Source organism: Canis lupus, chromosome 8 (assembly GCF_048164855.1).
Source record: "Canis lupus baileyi chromosome 8, mCanLup2.hap1, whole genome shotgun sequence".
NCBI lineage: Eukaryota > Metazoa > Chordata > Mammalia > Carnivora > Canidae > Canis > Canis lupus.
In genome coordinates, this window is record NC_132845.1 from 76431517 (window position 1) to 76456004 (window position 24488).

The following is a 24488-nucleotide window of genomic DNA, read 5'->3' on the forward strand; positions in this document are numbered from 1 at the left end:
TAACTTTACACTTGAAAGCCTGGCAGACATTACCTTAATCAAACAGTAAGACAGCAATTGCACTGTTGGGGATTTACCCCAAAGATTCAGATGCAATGAAACGCCGGACACCTGCACCCCGATGTTTATAGCAGAATGTCCACAATAGCCAAACTGTGGAAGGAGCCTCGGTGTCCATCGAAAGATGAATTGATAAAGAAGATGTGGTTCATGTATACAATGGAATATTACTCAGCCATTAGAAATGACAAATACCCACCATTTGCTTCAACGTGGATGGAACTGGAGGGTATTATGCTGAGTGAAGTAAGTCAATCGGAGAAGGACAAACAGTGTATGTTCTCATTCATTTGGGGAATATAAATAATAGTGAAAGGGAATATAAGGGAAGGGAGAAGAAATGTGTGGGAAATATCAGAAAGGGAGACAGAGGGATCCCTGGGTGGCGCAGCGGTTTGGCGCCTGCCTTTGGCCCAGGGCGCGATCCTGGAGACCCGGGATCGAATCCCACGTCAGGCTCCCGGTGCATGGAGCCTGCTTCTCCCTCTGCCTGTGTCTCTGCCTCTCTCTCTCTCACTGTGTGCCTATCATAAATAAATAAAAAATTAAAAAAAAAAAAAATTAAAAAGAAAGGGAGACAGAACATAAAGACTCCTAACTCTGGGAAACGAAATAGGGGTGGTGGAAGGGGAGGAGGGCGGGGGGTGGGGGTGAGTGGGTGACGGGCACTGAGGGGGACACTTGACGGGATGAGCACTGGATGTTATTCTGTATGTTGGTAAATTGAATACCAATAAAAAATTAATTTATTTAAAAAAAAGGAAATTAAAATTGATTCCTTTATTTGCATACAAAAAAAAAATCAAATGGTAAGATTAACACCACCAGCAACTGGATATACTGATGTCATGTATCGCTTAATAGGACCTGCTGGGAAGGTCACCTCACTTCTATGGTAGTCTTCCCAAAATCCGTAACTTTACTCTAACCATGAGAAAGCATTAGACAAAATATTTGATGAGTACTCTTCAAAGATGTCAAGGTCATGAAAAATAAGGACTGAAGAACTATGGCAGACTAGAGAAAACTAAAGAGATGTAACAACTAAATGGGATATGGGAGCCATAACTGCATCCTGAAAGAAAAAGGATATTAGTGGGAAAACTGATGAAATTCAAAGTTTCCAGTTTAATTAATAGCACTGCATCAATGTTAATTTCTTTTCAATAATTTCTGATAATTGTGTTAATAATTGTTCCATAGTTAAGTAAAGTCTTACTTAACATTAGGGAAAGGGATGGGGATCCCTCGGTGGCTCAGCGGTTCAGCACCTGCCTTTGGCCCAGGGTGTGATCCTGGAGTCCCGGGATCGAGTCCCGTGTCAGGTTCCCGGCATGGAGCCTGCTTCTCCCTCTGTCTGTGTCTCTGCGCCTCTCTCTCTCTCTCTATCATGAATAAATAAATAAAATCTTAAAAAAAAAAAAAAAAAAAACATTAGGGAAAGGGACACCTGGGTGGCTCTGTGGTTGAGATCTGCCTTTGGCTCAGGGCGTGATCCCTGTATGGGGATTGAGTCTGCATCGGGCTCCCTGTGGGAAGCCTACTTCTGCCTCTGCCTGTGTCTCTGCCCCCCCCCCCTCTCTGTGACTCTAATAAATAAGTAAAATCTTCCAAAAAAATACATTAGGGAAAGTTAGGTGAAAAGTATACAGAAACTCTACTATCTTTGTAACTCTTTTATATATCCAGAATTATTTCAAAACAAAAATTTTATGCTTACAAGGTTTTAATGATAGAGCAAGATAAAAAACAGAAAGTAGAGAGTGATTTCAACCATGTTTTTGAAAAAAAAACTAAGAAGACTAAGGGAAAAAAAAGAAAAGAAAGCATATACTCCAAAGCATTAACAATGCTTTGCCTAGATTCTGGAATTACAGATAGTTGTTTCTCTTTATACGTTTTGGTGTTTCTGTTTCTATAACAAGCATGAATTACTTTTATGATCAATGATATAAAACCATTAAAAAAAGAATTCTAGCTCTTGTACCAATATGATGGATAAATGAAGATATAGCATTAAGATATGGCAAGTATTAAATCATTTTGGTTGCTGAAGGGTGAAATACTGAGAATCTAAAATGGAATTAGGCATACAAATCGATACAGTGAGTTAGATAAAGAAGAGCTTTTCAGCCTGAGACACTGGATTGCTAAAGGTGCCATTACCAAATTAGGAAAAAATGGTTCACAGAGTATCCCACTGTGGACAAACTGGGCTTAAAGTACCTGTGGATCATCTGAGGGAATATATCCAACAGGCAATTGCAAACAGAGGATGAAAACTCAGAAGGGACACTAGGGCCAGAGATATGAGAATATGAAGGTGTTTGAGGCACCTGGGCAACTCAGTCGGTTAACCACCCAACTCTTGATTTTGGCTCAAGTCAAGATCTCAGGGTTGTGAGACCAAGCTTTGCATCCAGTCTGCACTAAGTATGGAGCCTGCTTAAGATTCTCTCTCTCCCTCTCCCTCTGCCCCTCCCCGACACCCCATACCTGCTCCCCAACTAATGAGTTCTGTCTCTGAAAAAAACAAAACAAAGAATATAAAGGTGTCAAACTACAGATATTTAATGAAGTCACAAAGATGCTTTACTTCTCCTGCCATTATAACATAGAGCAATAAAAGAAAGCAAAAGACAAAATCAGAGAGAATTCATCATGCAAAGAATGAGCCAAAGAGCTAAAGGGGAAGTTAAAAAGTAACTGTCAAAGGACTCAAAGAAAACACTAGAAGACTGGTATGTCTCATAAGGAGTTAATACTCAAAATATATAAAGACCTCATAACTCAACACTAGAAAGCAAATAATCTGATTTAAAATGGGCAAAGGACTTGAATAGACATTTTTCAAAAGACATAAAGACGACCAATAGACACATGAAAAGATGTTCAAAACCACCAATCATCAAGGAAATGCAAATGAAAACCACAATGAGATATCACCTAATACCTGTCAGAATAGTTAAAACTAAAGACAAGAAATAACAAGTATGGTCAAGGATATGGAGAAAAAGAACCACTTGTGCACAGTTAATGGGAATATAAATTGGTACAGGCACTATGGAAAACAGTACAGAGGCTACTCAAAAAATTATAAATAGAATTACCATATGATCCAATAATTCCACTACTGGGTATTTACCCAAAGAAAACAAAAAGATATATGTACCCTTGTTTATTGCAACATTATTTACAATAACCATGATATGGAAGCAGCCCAAGTGCCCACTAACAGGTGAATGGATCAAGAAGATGAGGTACATAAGGACAATGGAATATTACTCAGCCATAAAAGAATGAGACATTGCCATACGCAACAACTCAGATGAACCTAGAGGGTGTTATGCTACATGAAAAAAGGCAAAGACAGACAAATACATGTGATTTCACTTATATTTGTAATCTAAAAACAAATGAATAAACAAAGAAACAAACAAAAAGAATCAGCACTATACAGAGAACTGATGGTTACCAGAAGGGGAGAGGGATGGGAATGGGCAATATGAGTGAAGGGGAGTGAGATACCCTGGCTTCCATTTACAGAAAGAATAAGTCATCACAAGAATAAAAGGTTCATAATAGGGAATACAGTAAGTGTATTATAGTAGCGTTGTATGGTAATAGATGAAAGCTACACTTGTAGTGAGCACAGCATAAGGCATAAATTTGTTGAATCACTATGTTGCACAGCTGAAACTACCATGTATGTCAACTATATTCAAACAAAAAAAATAATTTTAAAAAAATTAACTAATCAAAATCTATGGAATGTAGCTAAAGAATTACTCAGATGAAAATTTCTGATTAAAGACTTACAGAAGGGGCAGCCCCGGTGGCGCAGCGGTTTAGCGCCACCTGCAGCCCGGGGTGTGATCCTGGAGACCCAGGATCAAGTCCCACATCAGGCTTCCTGCATGGAGCCTGCTTCTCCCTCTGCCTGTGTCTCTGCCTCTCTCTTTGCTCTCTCTGAATGAATAAATAAATAAATCTTAAAAAAAAAAAAAAGACTTACAGAAGACCAAATAGTAAAGAGTTAACAGTCTAATTTAAGTTGAAGAAAAACAGAGGGAAAAAAATAGTAGTAGATTATTGAACAAAGAAGCAAAGATATAATGCAGAGGATTCATGAAACTAAAATCTATGTCTTCAAAAGACAAAAAATTGGCAAACCCCTGATAAAATCAGTGGAGTAAATACAACCAATACATAAATATATTAGGAATGAAAGGGGGAATTAATTACAGAAATAGCAGAGCTTTAAATAAATTTGAGTGCAAGGCTGAACAGAAATTGATTATAATAGATGGTTACATATTTGGTTACCACAGCCATTCATTTTTACTTACCGCCAACAGAAGACACATTTATTTGCACAAGCCAAGCTTGGGGTAGTTTCCATGCAACGATGGCTTTCGATGCCATAGAACGTATGTTTATAACAACCTCCTCTCCCTCGGAGCATTGACTGTGAAAGTAAAAAAAACAAATAATAATCTGAATAAAATCCTCAAGGCAAGAAAACAAAACACCAAGGCATCATTTTTAAGAAAAAATATCTGCATTTCATAATCATAAATACCCCTACTGATATCTCCCTGATACAGAAAATTAACATTATAGTGTTTTGATACAGCTTTGGGTTTTGATGGTGCTTTAAGTCTTCTAAAATCCAATGAAATAAACCTATGATTCATTAACTCTGAAAGCTCTATAGAGAAGACCACTGACGCTTTTAGTTTCAAATCCATTTAACTGCCTCAAATAATATCAGTACAATAAGATATAATACTATTAGATTAGAGTAGGGAATAGGGATAGATAGGGATAGATAAGACAAGCTCCTAGAAGAGGGGAGCAGCCCTCAGTCGACAGGGTATGTCTGTTTTGAATAAGAAAGGGTGGGTAAGAGAATACGTTCTGGAACATATTCTATGTCAACTGAATGGCAGAACTTGAACATACTGAGACTTGCTGATGGAACAAGCAGCATGAGTGTAAGAAATAGATTTTTCCAAAAAAAAAAAAAAAAAGAAAGAAATAGATTTTTCCCAAAAAGGACACTATTTAATATGTGAGTGTTTTACCCATGCTGAGTGTAGTAAGAACAAATAATTTGAAGAAATAGTACAGATCAACTTAGGGTTGGAATCATAAAACAGTACCAAGCTTTTCGAGATCTCATCTGAAAGATTCATCTAGAAACTCTGCAAGATAGGCTTGATTTCAGTAAAAGTGAAATCTGGGGGAGGGGAGAGGAGGCAAATAAGGTTATGGTGACTTGGCTCATATTAATGGAGGAAAGGGGAAGGGCTAAGAAGGAGATACATTCAAAGGCATTCCCCACTGGAGGGGCAAAACAAAGTCATCCAAGATAACGGACATGTTGACTCATCTCAGTTGCAACTGAAATATAAGGGGATTAACAACAGGAACAAACAAGGAGATACAAGGAGCCTGTGTGTGTGTGTGTGTGTGTGTAAAATATATTAGTGTGCTAACATTATGCTATCCATAATAAAGGAAAATTACAAAAAATTTACCAGCTTGATTACTATGTTGGTTGATCACAAAGTCTTATTTTTTGTCCTGATAAAAAGGGTTCCCCTGTCCATCTCACTTGATATTTGCATTAAGAAAAATAAGAAGTAAAGAAAAAATATTGTTCAAGGGAACTACAAATTCTCTCCCAAGTTCCCAATAAGATATCCACAAGGCAAATAAAACATTCAAATCTTGCAAACAGCACTAAAAACAAAAAATAAAAGCTCACTAAATGCCACTAAATATCATGGCAATAGAAAAACAAAGTTGAACCCGAAAATCTCATTGTTTACTGAGAAGGTAATATACCTCAAGCACACTGTGTGCCGAATGTACAATGATGAATAAGACAGAGCCCCCAACCATGATCTAGTATGAGGAAATTGCAAGTAAACAGGCAAAATGTGCAATACTATTATGATAGGGTGTTTGAATCAATTAAGAAAGATTCTTTTGCAAGCAACAGAAACTGACTCTGACTAAACAGAAAAAGGATTTATTGAAAGGACTCCACAGCTCACAGAATCTTTAGAAAGGCAGGAATGAAGGAAGGCTGGCAGCAGGACCACCCTTCAATCTCTCAGAAGCCATCTACTGTAGATGCCACCACTCTCTGGATACCATCGCCAGCACCACTCCTGGAAAGGAGATGCTGCCACCATGAGCTCAAGAATGAGGTCTCCATGTCCCAGATCCTTTCATCACTCACTCCATACTCAAAGTCTTGGGCAAAAACAATAACCATCCTAAATGATACTGTTATACCCATGCTGCCAGCACATGGTTCCAAGAAACAGTATCTCTGTTCCTCAGCTTCTATAGCAGTCAGTGGGCCCTTGTGTTAAAGGAAGCTAATTTAACAGAGAATTCCCCCAAACACAAAAAGGCTCAGATGCTGGGCAAGCAGAGAAAAGACAAATGTCCACCATGGTGTTACGGGAGCCCATGAGATAGGTGACTGACCCAGCCAGCCTTGCAGGACCAGTGAGAACTTCCCAGAGGTGTGCTGTCCAAACTGAACACTGAAGGGCTAAAATGATGAAGGGAGAGGGATGGGAGAAGAGGGATGACATGTTTCTCTTTTAAAAACTTTTTTTCCTGAAAGTTTTATAGTTTTACTTTAGTTCACTTTAGTTCATCGATTTTCAGTTAATTTTTATGTAAGATGTGAAGTTAAAAAAAAAAATCTTTGTGTTTGTATGTGTGAATGTACTTCCGGTGTGTGCAGTCTGGTGGTGGTGGTGGTGATGGTGGTGGTGATGGTAGTGGTAGTGGGTGGTAGCAGTGATATTCTACCGCTGGATGTCTAATTACCCCAGCACCATTTGTTGGCAAGGTTACCTGTCCTCCAAGGAATTGCTTTTGCACCTTTGTAAAAAAAAAAATCAGGTAGGCATGTTTGTGTGCTTATTTCTAGGACCTCTATTCTGTTCTACTGGTCTATGAGTCTGATCCATCTCTCCACTAGTACCACGCTGTCTTGATTACTATAGCATTAGAGTAAGCTATATAAGCTACAGTATCAGAGTATATGACTCCTCCCATTTTATTCTCCCTAAACATTATTTAAGCTATTTTAAGGCTAGCGCCATTCCTTATAAATTTCAGAATAAGCTTGTCTATTTCTACAAAAACCTTACTAGTATTTTAGTAGTAACTGCATTAAACCTACAGATCAATTTGGGGAAAACTAACAATTTACCATATTATGTCTTTCAATCCATCAACATTTACTTAGATTTACATTTAGACTTTCATTTACATTTACACTCACCTAAATTTTCATTGATTTCTGATTCGTTATCTTTCCTCATTTCTAACATAAGCATTTATTGCTTTAAATTTCCCTCTGAGGGACACCTGAGTGGCTTAGTGATTGAGCGTCTGCCTTTGACTCAGGTGTGATCACAGGGTCCTGTGATCGAGTCCCACATCAGGCTCCCTGCAGGGAGCCTGTCTCTCCTTTCTGTGTCTCCCATGAATAAATAAATAAAATCTTGAAAAAAAATTCTCTCTGAGCACTGAGCTACATCCCATATACAGTTTGTTTTATTTTTATTGTCATTCGGTTGTATGTATTTTTTTCATTTCCTGAGACTTCTTTGACCCAGGGCTTATTTAGAAATGCATTGTTTAATTTCTATATAGAGATTTTCCTTTTGTTTTCATTATTAGTTTCTAGTTTGATTCCATTATGGTCAGAGAACAACAGTAGGATTTCAATTCCTGTAAATTCACTGAGCTTTATTCTATGGTCTAGGATGGTCTGTCTTGGTCAATGTTCCATAGGCACTTGAAAACATATGTATTCTGCTGTTGCTGGGTGGTAAGTTCTCTATTTGTCAACTAGATCCTATTAGTTAACTGTGTTGCTCAGATTTTCTATAGTCTCATGATTTTCAGTCAAGTAGGTAAAAGAGAGTTTCAAAGTCCCCAACTAAAGGGGTGCCTGGGTGGCCAAGCATCCAACTCTTGGTTTCAGCTTAGGTCATGATCTTAGAGTCATAAGATCTTAGGGCTCTGCTTTCAGCAGAAACTCTGCTTGAGATTCCCTTCTTGGCCTTCTGCCCCTCCCCAGCTCGCACGTACACTTTAAAAAAACAAAAAAGTCAAAAAAAAAAAAAAAGTCCCCAACTATAATTGTGAGTTTTTATTTTTTTAAGATTTCTCCATTTAACTGTATCAGTTTTGAGCCTCCAATGTTTGGTGTATACTCATTTAGTGTGGATTATCCTTTCATCACTATGAAATGTCATTCTCTGTCTCTAAGTACGTTTCTTTGCTCTGAGACCTTCTTAATCTGATATTGACATGAGCAATCCTACCTTTTGGATTATTGTTGGCATGGTATGCATCTTTCTGTCATTTTACTCAACCCACCTATGTCACTGAATTTGAAGTAAGTTTCTTATCAACATCATATTTTGAAGTCCTATTTTTTTTACCCATTCTGCCGATTAGCTATCATTTGTTTGGTATATTTAGAATATTTACATTTGAAGCAATCACTAATACATTAGTCCTCAGGTCTGCTATTTTATTATTTGTTTTCTGCTTGTTTCCTCCCATTCTCATATCCATTACTTTTTTTTTTTATTTCCTGCAGGTTACTTAAAACATTTTTGGTATTCCATCTTATCTTGTTGGGTTTTTTTTCCTAGTTATCCCTTTGTAAACATTCACCATAGGTGTTGGTAGCTCCTTGTTTAGTTTTTATAGTGGTTTTTCTGAATCTTCCACATATACAGGACTTATGTATATAATGTGTGTATATATATATGTATGCTTACATATATACATGACTCTCATAGTCTGCTGATATTATTTTATACTTGATGTTAAGTGTGGAAACATCACTTCCATTTAAATCCTTTTAACTTTTCCTCTTTCAAATATCATTGTGCTGAATATTACATGGTATTTTAATTTTTGTTTCAATCATCAAATATGATTAATAAGAATCATGAGGAAAATGTCTAATCTTTCCATTATTCTGACTTTCCTGTGCTCTAATAATCTTCCTTTTATCATTTCATTAGGTTAGAAGAATTTCCTTTAGCCATTTTTTTTTAATTTTTATTTATTTATGATAGTCACACAGAGAGAGAGAGAGAGAAAGAGGCAGAGACACAGGCAGAGGGAGAAGCAGGCTCCATGCAGGGAGCCCGACGTGGGACTCGATCCCAGGACTCCAGGATCATGCCCCGAGCCAAAGGCAGGCGCTAAACCGCTGCACCACCCAGGGATCCCCCTTTAGCCATTTTTTAAGGGCAGATCAGCCAACAACAAATTCCTTGTTCTCGTTCATGTATGTCTTTATTTAATCTTCATTCTGAAAGGGCAGTCTTGCCATACAAAGAATTAATGGTCGTCAGGTATTTTCTTTCAGCATTTGAAAAATGTGTACCACTTCCCTCCGGCCTCCAAGATTTCAGATGAGAAATCTGATGTCAAATTAATGTTAATACATCATTTATCTCTAGCATCTTTCAAGATTTTTTTTTTCTTACTTTTCTGATCATTAATTTTAAGGTGTCTTGGTATGGATTTCTTTGGTTTTATCCTGTTTGGGGTATCCTCTCTGTTGTTCAGACCAAATGAATTTTATTGGGCTATCCTGTTTACAGATCATACTACTGATGTGGTTAAGGCCATTGATTCTACCCTCTGTCATCTCCGTTCTACTATTGAGCCCATTTGGTTGAGGTTTTGTTTTGTTTTTTTCTGTTGCTATATTTTTCAATTTTATAATCCCCTCTTGGTTCTTTTTTATAACTTCCATTTCTTGAGACTTTTTTATTTTTTCATCTGTTTCGAGAGAATCTGTAACTGATTGCTGAAGCATTTTTACGACAGCTGCTTCAAAATCCTTGTCAGATTATTCCATCATCTGATTCACTGGTGTTATCAGCTCATTATCTTTTCTTGTTCAAGTTGTGATTTTCTTGGTTCTTGGTATGACAAGTGATTTTTATTGCATCCTAGACATTCTGTCTACTATGTTAGGGGACTCTAGATCCTATTTAATTCTCCTATTCTAGCAGGCAGTCACTTTGTTTGGGCTAAGCATGCAGGTCCAGGACCATTTTTGTGTGCTGTGGTTTCAAAAGCAATTTAATTTTCAGAACCTTTGCAATGTAATTTTGCTTGGGATCCCACTGGTCTCTGTTGTTACCATATGAGGAAGTAGAAGGGGTTTCTCTCTGAGGGTTTCTCAATGGATGAGGAGAATATCTGAGCTGCTTGTGTGGCAAAGTGCCTCTAGCTAATTGCCCCTGACAGCCCCAGTAATTGAGTGAGACAGGGCAGGCCACAGGGATAAAGAGTCTTCCCCAGTTGGACCACTTCCCCATTGATCCCTCTTGCCAGTGCCACTCAGCCAATATGGTGTCTCTCAGTGGGAAAGGAAGACTCAGGCCCAGCAGGGATGGAGAGCATTTCACAAGTCAGGTCACTTACTGTTAAAGTAGATGGTGGGAAGGGATCTTTCTCTTCCCACTTTCACCTGGCCATCCTAATATCTCCTGACAGGAGAGGGGAATTTCAGGTCCAGCAGGGAAGGAGACCACTTGTCCTAGATGCTTACAGTTAGTGGAGCACCTAACTGATCCCCTTGGCAGTGGTACTGGGCTTGCCTAATTCTGTTGGAGGAACTCTCATTCCATACTAGGAAGCAATGAACCCTCTCAGGTGGTTTTCTGTTGCTAGATTAAGGATTAGGAAACATGGGGTCTGAGTTGCCTCCTTCTTTAGATGGGGAGATGTAAAACATCCTGTTGTCCTATTGCTCCTCCACTCCTGGGGCCCCAAACTAGTCAGCCTTCCTCTTACCACTTTTCAAAGTTCTCTTTTGGTGCCTCTTATGTTTTCCAGGGTTCAAAGTTGTACACAGCAGGAAGGAACAGGGAGAAAGGAGTTTATGCCCCCTTGTCCAAAACACAAATCCTCAGACAACACATTTTGAAAGAAAGTGCTCTCACATCTGAAAATTAGTAAATAAGTAGGGTGGAAAAGGAAAAGACCTGAGAGTAATACACACTTAGAATTAAATCCATGGAAAAAAAAAATTAAATCCATTTTATAAATCTGGGGGGGGGGGGGAATTACAAATACTCTCAGATTAATGAATCCATAAATTCTTGGCCTCAGAGCAAATGAGAGCCTGAGAAAATACAACTGCAGCCCAGCAGAGCCACACTGAATGAATTCAAGACACCATCACCAGGCAGGCTCTGTGCACACCAATTTGGGGATGGGAGTGCAGGGGGAAGAATGGAGGTAGGTTGTTGGGAGAACAATCTCCATGGGTCAGTCTCCCTCTCTTTCTCTCTGAATGTCATACAAGCAGCGCTGGCTGCCTTTATTCTAGACTATCTTTTCAAAAAGGTTTGTATAGTAAATAGCCTTAGAAGATATAGTGTCTCTCTCTGGAGCAAATGATATGTATTTACTGTCCAGTATAATAAGGATATGTCACTCTATAGCAAAGGTCAGGCAGGATTAGTGTCAACTATAGAAGCTTCATGTTCCCTAAACTTGGGGTTCCTCTTCTGTAACATATATACAGACATTACCGGGCCCTTCTCGAGCTACTTCATGGGTGCTGGGGGCTCAGGAACCAGACTAAATAATGATATTCTGGTTACAGCTATTATAATAAACTGTCCGTGACTTCTGCCAACATCAATGATGCTGTGGCCAGCTAACCTGCTAACTTGCAAGTGGGTAAAATGTCAGACCCCAATTTTTGACAGAGGATGGAGAATTCAATGCAGAAGTCAATGGGACAAAACCAGTCTGCTGCCTGTTTCTATAAGCAAAGTTTTGCTGGAATACCATCACCCATTTGTTTACTTATCGTTTATGGATGCTTCTGTGCCCCATTGGGAGAGTTGAGAAGCTGCAACATAGATCGTATGACCCACAAAATGTTAAAAAGTCACTAGCCCTTTAAGAAAAAATCTACTGACCCCTGACCTAGATATTTATTTCCTACCCTAGAGCAAACTAAATTCCAAACTGATTAAACTGTCTGAAAAAGTACAAACAGATGAATTCAGGGAAGATGGAGGAGCAGGATGCACCAAGAGTCAGTCTCCCCACCTAGACAACAGCTGCACTGCAGATCTGTCTAATGTAAATATTCTGGAACTTGAGTCTCCTGAAGGCTTGCAACTTCCAGGAAAAGGCTTGAAACCCTTCACTTCAGCTCTCAGCCCAGGAGGAGCTACCCACCCCCACCATGTGGCAGACAGCTGTGCACATGTCCCAGGGCAGCTTGCACACAGTCTGTGGCAGTGAAGGGGGGCAAAAAGGACCCTGTCCTGAAAAATCCTGTGGACCTGTCCTCTGATTGCTAATTGCAGCTTCTGGGCACAGAGGTATAAAGAGGGGTAGAGGCAAGATTGTTGCCCCCACCCCCATTTTTGCAAGGCCTTACCCCTCCAGCTGAAGTGACTTCCAGGAGATTGAAAGGGTCACTATCTATTTTTACCCCCTTCACTTTACACTGTCATCCTTTCAGGAACCAGACATTAAAGACTAGGATATTCCATTACAACAGAACATTCAGGGAGAAACAAAGTTACTGTGCATGGCCAGGGAAAGGCTCAGAAAACAAGCAAGACACTAAGTTTACACCTCAGCCTGATCCTTACAGAAAGAGCCTACAAAACTCAATAAAACAAAACCAACAACAGAAAACAGCAAACCCTAAGGAAGAGGGAGAATGGGAGTTCCACGACTAGATTCAAATGCCCACAAGGCACATAAAGATATAAGAAAGTATGTACCAATCGAAGGGAAAAAAATAATTCAACAGAACCTGTCCCTGAAAAATACTTTATGGCAGATATGTTAGACAGACCTTAAAAACACCGTCCTAAACATGCTCAAAGAACTAAAGGAAGATGTGGGGAAAATCAACAAAATAATGTGTAAACAACATGGAAATACCCACTAAAGAGCTAAGAAGCCCAAAAAGACACCAAAAAAATTCTGGAGCTGAAAAAGCATATAATTAAAATGAAAAATTCACTAGAGGGATTCAAGGGCAGGTCTGAGGGGGCAGAAGAATCAGAGACCCTAAGATGATGGAACTTATGAAGGCTGAGGAGCAGAAAGAAAGAAAAATGAAGAAAAGCAAAGAGCTGGAGGGGTCTGTTTAACAACATGCACATCGTGCATATCCCAAGATAAGAAGCAGAGAGAATATATGAAGAAACAATAACTGAAATTTTCCCAATTTTGATGAAAGACATGAATGTAAACGTCCAAGAAGCTAAACAAACTTCAAGCAAGATGAACTCAAAGAGACCCAAAGACACATTAGACTCAAATTTTCAAAAGACAAAGAATAACCCTTGAAAGTGGCAAGAGAAAAGTGAATTATCACATACAAGGGGTCATTCATAAAATTATAGGCAGATTTCTCATCTGAAACTTTGGAGGTCAGAAGGCAGTGGGCCAAGATATTCAAAGTGCTAAAAGAAAAAAAAAACTGTTGGGGATCCCTGGGTGGCTCAGCGGTTTAGCACCTGCCTTCACCCCAGGGTGTGATCCTGGAGACCCGGGATCAGGCTCCCTGCATGGAGCCTGCTTCTCCTTCTGCCTTGTGTCTCTGCTTCTCTCTCTCTCTCTCTCTCTCTGTCTGTCATGAATAAATAAGTAAAACCTTAAAAAAAAAATTGTTAACCAAGAATCCTACATCAGGCAAAACTATCCTTCAGAACTGAGGAGAAATCGAGACATCCCAGATAAACAAAAGCTGAGGCAGTGCATGACCACTAGACCTGCCCTGCAAGAGACACTCAAGGGATTCTTGCAGGGTGAAATGAAAGGACACTAGGCAGTACCTCCAAGCCATATGGAAAAGTAAAGATATCAATCAAGGTAAATACAGGGGCAATTAGGAAAGCTAGTGTTACTGTAACAATGGTTTGTAACTTCTGTTTTCTACATGATTTAAGAGACATCTAAAGAAAAAATTATTAGCATAAGCTAGTACTACTGCAACTTTAGTTTGTAATTCCAAATCTTGTTTCCTACACAATTTAGGAGATAACTGCATTTAGAGAAATTACTAGTTTACGTTTCTGTGTTCACAATGTAATGAGATGTAATTCTGTGCCATCAATAACTGAAAGGGGTGGGGACAGAACTGTAAAGGTAGAGTTTTTGCATGTTACTGAAGTTAAACTACAGTAACTTTAAATTGAAATGCTACATCTTTAAGATGTTAAATGTAATCCCCACGGTAACCACAAAAAAAAAAAATAGCCATACAATATACAGAAAAGTAAATTAAGAAGGAATTAAGACATTTCACTTAAAAAACCCACTCAGAAAGATAAAAATGGGGGTGCCTGGGTGGCTCAGTGGTTGAGCGTCTGCCTTCGGCCCAGGGCATGATCCCTGGTGTCCTGGGATCGAGTCCCACATCAGGTTCCCTGCATGGAGTCTGTTTCTCCCTCTGCCTGTGTCTCTGCCTCTCTCTCTCTCTCTCTCTCTCTGTATGTCTCTCATGAATAAATAAAATCTTAAAAAAAAAATACAGGAAATGAGGGACAAAAAAAGGCAATAAAGCATAGACAAAAAGTGGCACAATGACAAAAGCCCCTCCTTATCAGTAATTACTTTAAATTTAAATGGATAAAATGCTTTAATCAAAAGACAGAGCTTGGCAAAATGGATAAAAAAGACATGATCCAACTCTATGCTGTCTACAAGAGACTCACTTTACATCCAAAGACACATACAGGTTGAAAGTTAAAGGATGGAAAGACATTCCAAGCAAATAGTAATCAAAAGAGAGCAGGAGTGGCTATAATATTAGCAGACAAAACACACTTTAAATAAAAAAAGCTTACAAGGCACAAAGTACATTTTCTATTAATAAAAGGTTCAAAATTGCAAGAATATACAATAATTATAAACATTTACACATCAAATGACAGACCTTAAAAATATATGAAGCAGAAATGGATAGAATTTTTTTTTTAATTTTATTTATTTATGATAGGCACACAGTGAGAGAGAGAGAGGCAGAGACACAGACAGAGGGAGAAGCAGGCTCCATGTACTGGGAGCCCGACGTGGGATTCGATCCCGGATCTCCAGGATTGCGCCCTGGGCCAAAGGCAGGCGCTAAACCACTGCGCCACCCAGGGATCCCAGAAATGGATAGAATTGAAGGAAGAAATAACTCTAATTAATATCCCATTCACAATAGAAAAACCAGAGAGAAGGAAGAAAACCTGTTACAAGGAAGTAAACAGAAGACTTTACAGAGCAGACCAACCAGATCTAAGAGACACATGTAGAACACTCCACCCAATAACAATAGCATACACATTCTTCTCAAATGCACATAAGACATTTCTAGAATAGACCACAAGTTAGGCCAAAAACATGAAGTCTAATGGATTTTAAGAGATAGACATCATCATACAAAGTATCTTCCCTGACCACAGTGGGATGAAGTTAGAAACCAGTACATAAAGAAAATTGGAAAGTTCAAAGATTGTGGAAATTAAACCACACACTTTTAAATAGTCAATGTATCAAAAAAGGAATCACAAAGAAAATTAGAAAATACTCAGAAATGAATGAAAGTGAAAAAAACACAAACATAACAAGATTTATGGCATACATCAAAAGCAGTGCTGAGGAAATTTATAGATATAAATGCTTATTTAGAAAAAGAAAGAAGTTTTTTTTTTTAAAGATTTTATTTATTCATGAGAGACCCAGGGGGGGGGGGGAGGGCAGAGATATAGGCAGAGTCCCAATGCGGGACTTTTTTTTTCTTTTAAAGACTTTATTTATTCATGAGAGACACACACAGAGAGAGAGAGAGAGGGGCAGAGACCCAGGCAGAGGGAGAAGTAGGCTCCATGCAGGGAGCCCGATGTGGGACTTGATCCCGGGTCCCAGGGATCATGCTTTGAGCCTAAGGCAGGCGCCCAACCACTGAGCCACCAAGGCGTCCCAAAAGAAAGAATTTAAATCAACAACCTAACTTTACAACTTAAGCAGTTAGAAAAAGAATGAACAAATCCAAAGCTAGGGGAAGGAACTGAAATAATGAAGATTAGATTAATAAAACAGACAATAGAAAAACAAGAGAAAAATCAGTAAAACAAAAAGTTGTTTCTTCAAAAAGATTAACAAAAATTAACAACCTTTAGTTAGATGGGACTAAAAAAAAGAAGACTCAAATTGTTAAAATCAGAAATCAAAGTAGAAACATTACTACCAATTCTACAGAAATAAAAATGATATGAGTATATAAACAAATGTGTGTCAAGAAATTGGATACACTAGTTGAAATGGACAAATTTCTAGAAACACAAAATCTACCAAGAAATCACAAAGAAACAGAAAACATGAATAGACCTATGACTAGCAAGGAGATTGAATCAATAACCACCAATCTCCCAGCAACAACAAAAAAGCCTCGTATCTGATTACTGATTTCCACCAAACATTTAAAGAACTAATACCAATCAAAAGTGAGCAAAGAACCCAAATAGACATTTCTCCAAATAAAGTACATGAATGTAATAAGCACATAAAAAGATGCCCCAAAACACTAACAAGCAGGTAAATGCAAATCAGAACCACAATGAGATACTCAGACACATTAGGATGGCTACTATCAAAAAAGAAAAACTAAGTGTTGGTGAGGACACAGAAAAACCAGAACCCTGTGTACTGCTGATGGGAATGTAAAATGGTACTGCTCCAGTGCAAAACAGTATGGAGGTTCTTCAAAAAATTAAAAACAGGGATCCCTGGGTGGCGCAGCGGTTTGGCGCCTGCCTTTGGCCCAGGGCGCGATCCTGGAGACTCGGGATCGAATCCCACGTCGGGCTCCCGGTGCATGGAGCCTGCTTCTCCCTCTGCCTGTGTCACTGCCTCTCTCTCTCTCTCTGTGACTATCATAAATAAATAAAAAAATTTAAAAAAAAAAAAATTAAAAACAGAACTACTATATAACCCAGCAATTCCACTTTTAGGTCTACACCCAAAAGAACTGAAAACAGGGTCTCAAAGGGCTATTTGTACACTCATGTTCATAGCAGCATTAGTCACAACAGCTAAAACATGGAAGCAACCCAAGTGTCCATCAGAAGATAAATGGATAAGGAAAAATGTGGTATGAGCAGCCCGGGTGGCTCAGCAATTTGGCACCGCCTTCGGCCCAGGTTGTGATCCTGGAGTCCTGGGGTCAAGTCCCACATCAGGCTCCCTGCGTTGTAGCCTGCTTCTCCCTCTGCCTGTGTCTCTGCCTCTGCCTCTCTCTCTCTCTCTCTCTTTCTCATGAATAAATAAATAAAATCTTAAAAAAAAAATGTGGTATATACATCCAGTGGAATATTATTCAGCCTTAAAACAGAAGGAAATTCTGACACATGCTACCACATGGATGAACCTCAAGGGCATTATATTAAGTGAAAAAGCCAGTCACAAAAAGACCAACACCAGGGATCCCTGGGTGGCGCAGCGGTTTGGCGCCTGCCTTTGGCCCAGGGCGTGATCCTGGAGATCCGGGATCGAATCCCACGTTGGGCTCCCGGCGCATGGAGCCTGCTTCTCCCTCTGCCTGTGTCTCTGCCTCTCTCTCTCTCTCTCTGTGTGACTATCATAAATAAATAAAAATTAAAAAAAAAAAAAAAGACCAACACTGTATGATTGCATTTATATGAGATACTCAGAGCAGTTGAAATCATGGAGACAGGAAGTATGATGACGGTTGCTAGGAGCTGTAGAAAGGGAAGAATGGGAAGTTACTGCTTAATAGGCATAAAGTTTCAGTTTTGCAAGATCAAGAGTTATGGTAGTGACAGCTGCATAAGGTAAAAGTATTTAATACCAATGAACTGTATACTTAAAATGATTAAGATGATAAACTCTGTTTAACAGAATTTTAAAAATAAGTCTTAAAAAGACAGAAGTAGGGGTGGGGCAAGATGGCGCAAGGGTAGCATCCCCAAGTCACCTGTCCCCACCAACTTACCTGGATAACTTTCAAATCATCCTGAAAACCTACAAATTCGGCCTGAGATTTAAAGAGAGAACAGCTGGAACACTAGAGATAAGAGTTTGCATTTCTAACAAGTAGGAAGACGAAAAAAGAAGAAAAGAAAAAAGAAGAGAGAGAAAGGAGAGGAGGAGAAGAGGGGAGGGGAGAGGAGGGGAAAGCAGGAGAGAGGAGGGGAGGAGAGGAGAAAGGAGAGAAAGAGAAAGAGAAAAAGAAAGAAAAGAAAAGAAAAGAGAAAAGAAAAGAAAAAAGAAAAGAAAGAAAAGAAAAAAGAAAAGAAAAGAAAAGAAAAGAAAAGAAAAGAAAGAAAAGAAAGAAAAGAAAGAAAAGAAACAAGAAAGAAAAGAAAAAAGAAAAGAAAAGAAAAGAAAAGAAAAGAAAAGAAAAGAAAAGAAAAGAAAAGAAAAGAAGTGAGGGAGGGGGCCCAACCATAAGGAGCCGGGCTAAAGGGGCGGTGAAAGCCTCCAGGACAGGAAAGCCCAGTCCTGGAGAAGCAGGAACTTTAAAATCCGCACCGGATTCTTCCTGGATGGGAAGGCACTCGCAGAGTACTCGGGCAGGATCCCAGGAGGGGAAGTAGAGGCCCCAGGTTCCCGGGGTCACTAACAAAGGAAGTGCGCCCTGGGGAGAGCACACCACATACCCCTGGCCAAGCCATAAAGGGCTGGTGCGTGAGCCCGGCAGGGGTCCCGGGAGCAGCTCAGGCGGCAGCTCCGGATGAAGGGGGCTGCGTGACCCAGGAGCGACGCAGACCCTGGATACCAGGGACACAGCCCAGGAACCTGCGCTCCCCTTGGGACAGGCGGAGGCGGGGAGGGCACAGGATAGCGAGGACACTCCCACCACCAGGCGCCCCGAGCTGTGCAGAGCACCACCCCCCACCGCCAGAGCATCCAGGCCACTGCAGACTGGGAACTTCGATAGTTACTGTGGGAGCGGACTCCAGGGCTGGAGAGGTGGCCGCAGCCAGTGGTCTTGTTCTTTGGAGGAGAACACTCGGAAAACAGGGAAATAGGCATTCAGATCCAGGAGATACAGAGTTCCCCCCACCCTAAAATCAATAAAAACCGTTCAACACCTCAACATTTAATAGTGAAACTTGCAAATTCCAAAGATAAAGAGAAAATCCTTAAAGCAACAAGAGACAAGAGATCCCTAACTTACATGGGGAGAAATATTAGATTAACAGCACACCTCTCCACAGAGACCTGGCAGGCCAGAAAGGGCTGGCAGGATATATTCAGGGTCCTAAGTGAGAAGAACATGCAGCCAAGAATACTTTATCCAGCAAGGCTCTCATTCAGAATAGGAGTAGAGATAAAGAGCTTCCAAGACAGGCAGAAACTCAAAGAATATGTGACCACCAAACCAGCTCTGCAAGAATTATTAAGGGAGACTCTATAAAAGAGGAAGCCCAAAGAAAGAATCCACAAAAACATGGACTGAACAGGTATTATGATGACACTAAATTCATATCTTTCAATAGTAACTCTGAACGTGAATGGGCTTAATGACCCCATCAAAAGATGCAGGGTTTCAGACTGGATAAAAAAGCAAGACCCATCTATTTGCTGTCTACAAGAGACTCATTTTAGACCTAAGGACATCGACAGCCTGAAAATGAAAAGCTGGAGAACCATTTACCATTCAAATGGTCCTCAAAAGAAAGCAGGGGTAGCAATCCTCATATCAGATAAATTAAAGTTTATCCCAAAGACTATAGTAAGAGATGAAGAGGGATACTATATTATACTTAAAGGATCTATCCGACAAGAATACCTAACAATGAATCTTTATGCCCCTAAATATGGGAAGTGCCAAGTATATCAATCAATTAATAACCAAAGTAAAGATACACTTAGATAATAACATACTAGTAGTAGCCTTCACCATAGTGCTCTCAGTAAAACAGATCCTCTTAGCAGAACGTCACCAAAGAAACAAGAGCTTTAAATGATACACTGGACCAGATGGATTTCACAGATATTTACAGAACTTTACATCCAAACGCAACTGAATACACGTTCTTCTCAAGTGCACATGGAACTTTCTCCAAAATAGACCACATACTGGGTCACAAATCAGGTCTTAACCGATACCAAAAAGATTGGGATTGTCCCCTGCATATTTTCAGACCGCAATGCTTTGAAACTAGAACTCAATCTCAAGAAGAAATTTGGAAGAAATTCAAACATGTGGCAGTTAAAGAGCATCCTGCTAAAAGATGAAAGGGTCAACCAGGAAATTAGAGAAGAATTAAAAAGATTCTTCAAAACTAATGAGAATGAAGATACAACCATTCAAAATCTTTGGGATACAACAAAAGCAGTCCTGAGAGGGAAATACATCGCAATACAGGCATCCCTCAAAAACCTGGAAAAAACTCAAATATACAAGCTAACCTTGCACCTAAAGGAACTGGAGAAAGAACAGCAAATAAAACCTACACCCAGCAGAAGAAGAACGTTAATAAAGATCTGAGCAGAACTCAATGAAATAGAGACCAGAAGAACTGTAGAACAGATCAACAAAAGCAGGAGTTGGTTCTCTGAAAGAATTAATACGATAAACCATTAGCCAGCCTTGTTAAAAACGAATGAGAAAAGACTCTAATTATTTAATAAAATCACAAATGAAAAAAGAGAGATCACAACCAATACCAAGGAAATACAAACGATTTTAAAAACGTATTATAAGCAAACACATGCCAATAAATTAGGCAATCTAGAAGAAATGGACACATTTCTGGAAAACCACAAACTACCAAAACTGGAACAGGAAGAAATAGAAAACCTGAACAGGCTGATAACCAGGGAGGAAATGGAAACAGTCATCAAAACCTCCCAAGACACAAAAGTCCAGGGCCAAGATGGATTCCCAGGGAAATTCTATCAAACATTTAAGGAGAAACAACAGCTATTCAATTAAAGCTGTTCCGAAACATAGAAAGGAAAGGAATACTTCCAAACTCGTTCTATGAGGCCTGCATCACCGTAATTCCAAAAACAGACAAAGACTCCATCAAAAAGGAGAATTATAGAACAATATCCCTGATGAACACAGATGCAAAAATTCTCAACACAACAAGATACTAGCCAACAGGATCCAACAGTACATTAAGAAGATTATTCAGGCAGCCCCGGTGGCCCAGCGGTTTAGTGCCACCTTTGGCCCGGGGTGTGATCCTAGGGATCCAGGATCGAGTCCCATGTCAGGCTCCCTACACAGAGGCTGCTTCTCCCTCTGCCTGCCTATCTCTCTCTCTCTCTCTCTCTCTCCTGTTATGAATAAATAAAATCTTTCTTTAAAAAAAAGAGCTATGCACCCTTACTTAAAAAAAAAGATTATCCACTGTGACCAAGTGGGATTTATGCCCAGGATGCAAGGCTGGTTCAACACTCATAAAGCTATCAATGTGATAGATCACATCAACAAGAGAAAAAACAAAAACCATATGATCCTCTCAATAGATGCCGAGAAAGCACTCAACAAAATACAACATCCATTCCTGATCAAAACTCTTCAGTATAGGGATAGACGGAATATTCCTCAGCATCTTAAAAGCCATCTACGAAAAGCCCAAAGCAAATGTCATTCTCAATAGGGAAACACTGGGAGCCTTTCCCCTAAGATCAAGAACACGATAGGGATGTTCACTCTCACACGCTATTCAACATAGTACTAGAAGTCCTAGCCTCGGCAATCAAGCAACAAAAAGAAATAAAAGGCATTGAAGTTGGCAAAGAAGAAGTCAAACTCTCCCTTCGCCAATGACATGATACTCTACATAGAAAATCCAAAAGACTCCACCCCAAGATTGCTAGAACTCAGACAGCAATTCGGCAGTGTGGCAGGATATACAATCAATGCCCAGAAATCAGTGGCATTTCTATACACTAACAATGAGACTGAAGAAAGAGAAATTAAGGAGTCAATGCCAGGGCAGCCCGGGTGGCTCAGCGGTTTAGCACTGTCTCCAGACCAGGATGTGATCCTGGAGACCTGGGATCGGGTCCCATGTCAGGATCCATGCAGAGAGCCTCTCTCTCTCTCTCAATCTGTGTCTATCATAAATAAATAAAAATCTTTAAGGAAAAAAAAAAGGAGTCAACCTCATTTACAATTGCACCCAAAGGCATAAGATACCTAGTAATAAACCTAACCAAAAAGGTAAGGGATCTATACCCTAAAAACTACAGAACACTTCTGAAAGAAATTGAGGAAGACACAAAGAGATGGGAAAATATTCCATGCTCATGGATTGGAAGAATTAATATTGTGAAAATGTCAATGTTACCCAGGGCAATTTACACATTCAATGCAATCCCTATCAAAATACCATGGACTTTCTTCAGAGAGTTGGAACAAATCATCTTAAGATTTGTGTGGAATCAGAAAAGACCCCGATTAGCCAGGGGAATATTAAAAAAGAAAACCAGAGCCGGGGGCATCACAATGCTAGATTTCAGGTTGTACTACAAAGCTGTGATCATCAAGACAGTATGGTACTGGCACAAAAACAGACACATAGATCAATGGAACAGAATAGAGAACCCAGAAATGGACCCTCAACTCTATGGTCAACTAATATTCAACAAAGCAGGAAAGACTATCCACTGGAAAAAGGACAGTCTCTTCAATAAATGGTGCTGGGAAAATTGGACAGCCACGTGCAGAAGAATGAAACTAGACCATTCTCTTACACAGACACAAAGATAAACTCTAAATGGATGAAAGATCTAAATGTGAGACAAGAATCCATCAAAATCCTAGAGGAGAACACAGGCAACACCCTTTTTGAACCTGGCCACAGCAACTTTTTGCAAGATACATCTTATGAAGGCAAAAGCAAAAATGAACTATTGGGACTTAATCAAGATAAAAAGCTTCTGCACAGCAAAAGAAACAGTCAACAAAACTAAAAGACAACCTACAGAATGGGAGAAGATATTTGCAAATGACCTATCAGATAAAGGGCTAGTATCTAAGATCTATAAAGAACTTATTCAACTCAACAGCAAAGAAACAAACAATCCAAACATGAAATGGGCAAAAGACATGAAAAGAAATTTCACAGAGGAAGACATAGATATGGCCAACATGCACATGAGAAAATGCTCTACATCACTTGCCATCAGGGAAATACAAATCAAAACCACGAGATACCACCTCACACCAGTGAGAATGGAGAAAATTAACAAGATAGCAAACAACAAATGTTGGAGAGGATGTGGAGAAAAGGGAACCCTCTTGCACTGTTGGTGGGAATGCGAACTGGTACAGCCACTCTGGAAAACTGTGCGGAGGTTCCTCAAAGAGTTAAAAATAAAACTGCCCTACAACCCAGCAATTACACTGTTGGGGATTTACCCCAAAGATACTGATGCAGTGAAAAGCAGAGACACCTGCACCCCAATGTTTATAGCAGCAATGTCCACAAACTGTGGAAGGAGCCTCGGTGTCCTTCAAAAGATGAATGGATAAAGAAATGTTGTCTATGTATACAATGGAATATTACTCAGCCATTAGGAACAACAAATACCCACCATTTGCTTCGACGTGGATGGAACTGGAGGGTATTATGCTGAGCAAAGTAAGTCAATCGGAGAAGGATAAATATAGTCTCATTCATTTGGGGAATATAAAAAATAGTGAAAGGGAATAAAGAGGAAAGGAGAGAAAATGAGTGGGAAATATTAGTGAGAGTGACAGAATATGAGATACTCCTAACTCTGGGAAATGAACAAGGGGTGGTGGAAAGGGAGGTGGGCAGGGGGTTGGGGTGACTGGGTGACGAGCACTGAGGGGGACACTTGACGGGATGAGCACTGGGTGTTATACTATATGTTGGCAAATTGAACTCCAATAAAAAAAAAAAAGACAGAAGTGACTATTTTCTAAATCTCTGTGTGAGAAAGAATTCCATAAGCTTAAAAAAAATAGAAAACACACAAAGGCAACATTAAATGGATAAAAATAAATAAAAATGTAAAATTTAGGCATATCAATAATAACAACTGAAGGAACAAAAAACAGATTAGGAAAAATATTTCCAATAAGTGACAGATCCAGACTTTGTTAACAGTTTTGCAAACAGTTCATAGGAAATTACAAGAGAAGATAGTTAGCAAACCTTTTCAATTGGTAATGTCATTTCTAGGACTCTAAGGAAATAATCTAAATGCAAACAAAGCTTCACATAAAAATTTCTTCACATTATTAGTTATATTAGTGGGGGAAAAAACCACATCATCACCAGATAAGTGGCAAATCAAATTATGGCATTTTCATTTATAATTACACAGTAACTATGCTTAGGAAAAAATTTTCAGTAGGAAAA

At 39.4% G+C, this 24488-nt stretch overlaps 1 protein-coding gene across 5 annotated transcripts in view; it reads right to left on the reverse strand.

The window, feature by feature from the left end:
• The window catches only part of LOC140639123 (S-adenosyl-L-methionine-dependent tRNA 4-demethylwyosine synthase TYW1), a 239312-nt gene that overhangs the window by 157569 nt on the left and 57255 nt on the right, over nt 1-24488 (reverse strand). For all 5 annotated transcript variants that reach the window (XM_072837582.1, XM_072837579.1, XM_072837583.1 and 2 more), the window contains one exon: nt 4410-4528. In XM_072837582.1, coding sequence (XP_072693683.1) covers nt 4410-4528 — 119 coding nt within the window. The remainder of the gene's footprint in view (nt 1-4409; nt 4529-24488) is intronic.